This window comes from Cynara cardunculus, unplaced genomic scaffold (assembly GCF_001531365.2).
Source record: "Cynara cardunculus var. scolymus isolate 2C unplaced genomic scaffold, CcrdV1 Un_Scaffold_311, whole genome shotgun sequence".
Taxonomy (NCBI): domain Eukaryota; kingdom Viridiplantae; phylum Streptophyta; class Magnoliopsida; order Asterales; family Asteraceae; genus Cynara; species Cynara cardunculus.
This window is the reverse complement of record NW_020200570.1, coordinates 137,365-144,538: the sequence shown is the minus strand read 5'-3', so window position 1 is coordinate 144,538 and position 7,174 is coordinate 137,365. Positions and strand designations below refer to the sequence as shown.

Here is a 7,174-nt window from a genome sequence, read left to right as displayed (position 1 = left end):
ACCCAACCCAATATTTGCGGTTTGAAAAATCTTAACCCAACCCAACCCGTACCAGTTGGTCGGGTTGATACTTTGGTACATTAAAATATTCATCTAACCTGGAATATGTTATTTCTCTACTCATAACTTCTTTTTCATCATCAACAATTTATTACAACTTATCCATACTTCTTACGTATATCACATTCCGTTATTTTTCTCAATTTATATATGTTCACATTTACTGAACATATATGCGAATAGATTGAAAATATGTGTATATGAAGAGCATACATGATAATGTAATTGTCTAATGTACATATTAATAAAAATTCAACAATCATATTAAATCCAAAAAATAAAAGGATATCAGGTTCATCGGGTTGAGTTGAGTTCAAATAATAGTAACCTAATATCAATTCAATACCTACGGTTTAACAATTTTACAACCCGATTAGAAATCAAAGTTACTTTAAATTGAGTTATTTTTTGTTGAGTTGGGTTGGGTTGATTGATCGGGTTGGCTAGGGTTTTACCACTAACCACACCTACCAAATTTATATTCTAAAATTTAATATGCGAATAAATGTGTTAAATGTGTTAACACATGTGTTAGGGTTTTACCACTAACCACACCTACCAAATTTATATTCTAAAATTTAATAAGGGAATAAATGTGTTAAATGGATTTCGAGGGGGTTTAGTATAAATTAATGATTTGCTTTTTTATGGTGGGAGTTTTAGGCCACAACAATATCTGATTAAATCCTACCACCCACGGATCGTGCAGGTGAATGAATTGTACCTAGTCACCGTTCCGTCGACGGAGATACATCGGTGAATCATAATTCGGCCGTCGAATCGATGCATCAGCCGTTGCTTGAACTAGGTTTGTCAATTTCAGCTTTGAAGTTCATCTGTCCTATAACTTTGATCGATTCGTTAGCATATGTAGTTTAAACTCTATTCTGCAACGCCGTGATTCCGAGTGTTTGAGCCTTTTCCTTTTGCTAAGTTCTTCTTTCAAATTTAAACAAGGATAACGAAGTGTGTTGCAGTTTACTTTGATATATCCTTCTGCTTTTGGTGCTTGTGCTTACAATTGAAATCGGATAACTGGACTCGATATAAATTGAGAAGTTTAAGTTTTTCGAGAAAAAATTGGCAAGCCTGTTGAACTTTGTAGTCATTTCGAAATTTACAGCAACATCATGTGGGTTCTTCATTTTAAGAGTGTAATTTAGCATAAAACTGGAGGTTTTTTCCCTCTTGAATAGACTAATGATTAATGAAGTCGTTATATGTGTGCGTGAGTCTAGTTGGTAAGTTTGATGACAATGGTTACAATTTTGACCTTTGAGGGTGGTTTTTTTGGACCAGCTATGTGAAGTTCATCCTCTCTGTGAGAATATGTGGAACGAATACTCTCCACAAAGACTAGATCTCTTTTTCTAACATATATGAAGAAGAAATGGTCTAAGTCCAGCCATTGTGGGATTCCAACATGCCCCCTCCAAGAGAGGTGACATGGACACAGATTGTCCCAAGTCCAGAGGGGACTACAGGCCCAAAATGTCAAGTCCCTAGAGTGGTAGACATAGAGGAGGAGAGTATAGATTAGATGTTGGCTAAGATACATGATACAAACAGTGGGTTCAAGAAGCCATTGATAGAGAAGATGACAGGGTTTTCTCATCATGGACTGAAGAAAGAGCGTCAAATACAGTACAAGGAAACAAGAGCGTCAAATACAGTACCTATCTCAACTATACACTGATTACAAAACTAGTCCTTGATATGTATACAAAGCTATAATAGTAATGGGTAATCTGTTACCTTTTAAATCGGTTAATTCTTTGACTTTTTTGCTTGTGTGGCTTTAATGAGGTGATATGGATGACATATCATTTTGATGACTTAACTAAAATTAAATTAAAAACATATTTCAAATTATTATTAGTGATTTTCATTTTTCATTGCTATTATCTAAAAAAACATTTAATTTTTTTTTACTTTTTCTTATTAAGTTGCATTTAAATTAAATATTYTTARAGTAAAATATTTATTAAATAAATATGCAACATTATTTTCGAGATATATTTTATTTGTAAAAAAGACAACTTTTCCTATTTTATGTTGTTCAAATAAATTCATATCTTTTAAAGTTCTCTTTAAAATATTAACGAAATAAATTGTTATCTACAATTTTTTAATATTRTTATATTAATAAATACTTCAAAAAAATCTAATTAATTTAATATATTTATACGTCAAGTAAAAAGTTTTTAAACAAATATAATATATTCGTCAAGTAAAGATAATATTTTTTGGTAAAAAAAGAACAATTCTTATTTTCCTATTTTCAAAAAACATATATTTTATTAAAAATATTAACGAGATAAGTTGTGTTCCACTAGTTTTATTGATATTGGTATATTAATGAATAATTTAGAATTTTTTAATTCATTTAATACATTTATTAAAAAAACATGTAAAATATCTAAATATTAAAATTAAAAATACAATGTTTAATAAGAACTAGTAGATGTTATAATAAAATAATTTTGAAAGTACAATGATGTAGTAAGAAAGTCACATCACTATAGTACATGTGGACAGCCTACGTGGACAATGAGATGGCTTGTAAACCTAGTATAATAGGTAAATTTAAATCAAAAGGTTACCCAATGCTATAATGGGTAAATTTTTCCAAAGTACAATGTCCTAATAAAAAATAATTTGAAAGTACATTGATGTAATAAGAAAAACCGAAAGTACAATGCTATAATAAAGAAATTTATGAAAGTAGATTGCTATTTTTTGCAATTTTTCCCCCAAAAGTTTAACATGAATCTCTGGTTTGTGAGAAGCAGACAATGAGACATCTCGCAAAATGTTCTATTGGGAATTGGGATTCATCGCCCCTGAGGTGACTCAATGACAAGGGTGCCTTAACAGGGGCCCCATACTCTTGGTGTCCATGAGACTGCTTAATGTATATAAACTTACTTCCTAGATTCTAATCTATGGAGCCACAGGCCTTCATGAAGGTTTGACTCATATATAGTTTACTTAATTCGTTATAATAGGCTTCTTAAGTGARACTTCATTTGGGAATATAGCATAGTTAACCAAAATTTAGTACACGAAAACTCTTATACAGGGAAGCAAGCAGCAACATCAGTAGGATAACTAAATTCATGGCATTGGCCTAAAACAAATTAATTGAATAAATATCCACTTTTGTATTTGAATGATTCATATGTTTTTCTAACATGCTTTCGATTCTTGAAGTGTTAACTGGTTTATGTTATGACCATCCATGTATTATAGGAGAAAGAATGGAGGAGGTACCACCAAAATCATTCCATGACAAAATATCTGCTTACAAGAACATGGTTCAGGAGGCATATAAGAGCAACCCTATCTCATACTGGATTCTTTTACTTCTGAGTAGTGCAGGAATGCTTATCGCTTTCCCTGCTTCTAGCCTTCTTTCTCGACTCTACTTTTCTAATGGTGGCAAAAGCAAATGGATCATTTCATGGGTATCGGTTGCTGGGTGGCCTATTCCTCTTCTTATCTTACTCCCTATGTACTTCTTCTCAAAAGCCACCCCAACTCCCCTAAACTTAAAACTCGCTCTTTCTTACATCGGTTTGGGTTTCTTAAGTGCTGCCGATAATCTTATGTATGCATACGCCTACGCCTATCTCCCGGCCTCAACTGCCTCCCTCCTGGCCTCCACAGTCCTCGTTTTTTCTGCAATTTTTGGGTATCTTATAGTCAAAAACAAGATTAATCTCTCAACCATAAACGCCATTGTGGTTATTACAGTAGCTATGGTTATCATTGCTTTGGACTCGGATTCCGACAGATTTGGATACATAACCGACGCTCAATATACGATTGGTTTCATATGGGACATTGTGGGATCAGCTCTTCATGGCCTAATCTTTGCTCTTTCTGAGCTTGTTTTTATAAAACTCTTAGAAGGAAAATCGTTTCATGTAGTCCTGGAGCAACAAGTGATGGTTTCCTTCTTTGCCTTTCTATTTACCACAATCGGGGTTGTGGTAAACAACGATTTTAACGGGATGAGTTCCGAAGCAAAAGGATTTATAGGTGGGGCAAGTGCATATTACAATGTTATCATATGGGGTATCATTACTTTTCAGTTGGGAGTTTTGGGTTCAACCGCTGTGTTATATCTATCATCCACTGTGCTAGCCGGTGTCCTTAACTCAATACGGGTGCCAATCACAAGCATTGCGGCGGTCATACTTATGCATGATCCTATGAGCGGTTTCAAGATTTTATCGCTCATCGCTACCTTCTGGGGGTTCACATGCTATATATTTGCTAGTTACCCTGCAAGTCCAGTTCCTTCACCATCTTCTAGTTAATAGTCTTGTTATATATATTCTTGCCCCCATTCTAGTTATTACTGGGTTCAGATCCTACTACGGCTTGTGGCATTCGTCCGATGTACCAATCGAGTGTCAAGAGCCGAAGGGTTGTGACCGTCTCTCTTTAGGAACATGCGTGTAAATTCGTTTGTCCTAAAACATGAAGTTGTTATTAAGGCTTACCTGTTATGAGGGCTTATTTGTGTTCTTTCATTTTCTGTTCTATTTGCTGCATGCTATATATAAAACATTCTTTATATCATTTCGTAAATCTATATACGAGATTTTAATTAAATCCATGGGGGCTGTTTGGCAATTGCTGAATGGTTTGGTGCAAAATGATTAAGTGGTCAGAATGATTAAGAGGCTCTCATGATATAGTGCAAAATGAAATATAATTGTTTGGTAATTGTATACAATGAAATTAGGGCTCTTAATGGTTAAGGGAGATCCAAGATACAAAATCATTCAGAGGGTTTTAGAACCATTAAGAGACAGACTTTTATTTTGCCAAACAAGATTCACCTCTTAACGATTCAGATGTTGCCTCTTAATGGAACTATTAAGAGGTAAACAAACAACTATTACGGATTCTATTTATCATTTTGGTTCCTTTAGATAAATGAACTTAAATGAGCTCTAATCAGGAGCACGACCTTCTAAAAAAAATTAGTGACAGGTTAAGGGATAGGTTATCATTTATCAAATACTAGTTAAGGTTGATTGGTTCGAATTGACTTTTTGCGTAAAAACGATTGCCCACTGGTCAACATACCGACGACTTTGAGGGTGGTTATACCAGTCCATATTAGTTGTACATTTAGGCTAGGGACCGAAACCAGTTATACCGTTTACATGGTTACATCTTCGGAAAGTGGGTTTTAATTAGCTCGTAGTAGAATCTTGCACATGTTCGTGCCAACACTAACAATCTATATTGGTTGCAGCTCGAATAGCTTGGTAATGGTAATGTTGCATGCAAACAATTGCTTTTTAAAGCCGATTCTCAAACATGTTTTAAAAGCTGTCATTTTTATAGCGAATCCATATCATTTGTTACAAAACTGGAAACAAATCAGAGCAGAAGTAACAACAATAAGATAACTTTTAATTACTTGCATCAATATATTTGACAAAATGTTACACAAAGAAGAAGAATAAGTTTTCAAGTATTACTACAGACAAAAACCCAACCAACAGTTATTTATTTAATTTCAAATAAATACGTGTTGGTATGAAATCAAGACAAAAAACAGTGTCTTAAAATCAACAGAAAAAGAAGGCAAAGGGAATCAAGAGGGAAGTAATAAGATCAAAATGGGACAAAAATGTACAAAAACAATGTGATGGTCATCGCTATGATAACAATGGGCGGTTATCTTTTTTTATTTTATTCGAGGTTTTACATGATTGATGATTTATATTTGAAATCAAAGAATGTTGAAAAATGTGTCTTCTTTTTGTAGAAAAAACGGTTGATTTATTATGTAATAGAAAATTTCAACCATGTCGGGAGGAGAATCCATTTCTTTCTGTGCGTGGGAGTGGGTGTGTATGTATATATACTAGTTGTGTATCCGCGCAATGCGACGGGAGCCATGAATTTTAACGATTTTGAAGTTCCACTGGTTTTATAAGATAAGATTTAACGATGATATATGTTATACTTGGTATTTACATATTAATACAATTTGAATAAATAAGAGTTATGGTTCCAATTACAGACTATCGATGAAAAAAAATTGTATGACAGTTTAAAATCCAACATATTTAAACGACTGCACAAATGTGTTCGATTTACACCAAGAGCAAAGAACCAAGAAACTTGAGTTTTAAGATAAACACTCAAAACCAATAAAGAAAACTACAAATTTGACAGATCATAAGCCATGAAAAGACCAAAAAAAGATGAGTTTTAGAATGAAATTTCAACTGCTTACTCTCTTTCTTGTTCAGAAACTCAGATTAAGGTTGAATTAATACATGTATATATATATTTATAAAAAAAAAACCAAGAACATATTAATTCAGAATATATTATACAGTGCAATTTGGACAGCCTAACTCCAAAATATATAGTATATATATAAACAAATAACTATAAAAGTATAAATCGTAAATATTAAAAATATTTTTTCACAATATATATAATATATAATAATATAATTAAGTTAAAAACTATTCAATATTCGACTCATTTCGAATGTATTAACGAGACGATTATAATGGTGTAACTTGTTAAAATAAAATTGTATTTTTTAAACATGTCTTAATTGATATACGATTATGTATATTAATTTGATAAAGGTTTAAAATGAAACATTTAAAAGTAAAGGACGTAAAGTAAATTAATTAACTAATTATAGTATATAAAGTGTAAATTTAAAATTATAATTTAAAAAAAATTGGGTTGTGAGAGGGGAGTGTATGTGAGGAGAGGAGGGGGTGAAAAAGTGATATAAAGGGTATATTGGTCATTTACTATTTTAAGACTTTAAGACTTTTGTTAAATTTGTTTTATAAGATAGTATATATATATATATATATATATATATATATATAGACTTAGAATCATGTGAGATCAAGGGTTTTTCATGAGACCCGTAAGATCAATTCTCAACCCTTGGATTAGATCTACAATATGAATATTCATAATTACAAAATTGCCACGAGACTTCTCAATAATCACAAAATTGTCACCGTGCAACTTTAGACAATTAAATCATTAGCTTATAAAGTTGATCAATGAACATAAATTGGTCTTACAGGTCTCACGAAAAACCCTT

General features: G+C 32.3%; 1 protein-coding gene across 1 annotated transcript; it reads left to right on the top strand.

Annotated features, from left to right (window-relative positions):
• Positions 1 to 712: 712 nt before the first annotated feature.
• LOC112501593 (probable purine permease 5) lies at positions 713 to 4,601 on the top strand. Its single transcript, XM_025105265.1, has 2 exons — positions 713 to 868; positions 3,313 to 4,601. Exons 1-2 carry the CDS (start codon positions 844 to 846, stop codon positions 4,383 to 4,385), a joined length of 1,098 nt encoding a protein of 365 aa, XP_024961033.1. The 5' UTR covers positions 713 to 843; the 3' UTR covers positions 4,386 to 4,601.
• The last annotated feature ends 2,573 nt before the right edge of the window (positions 4,602 to 7,174 follow it).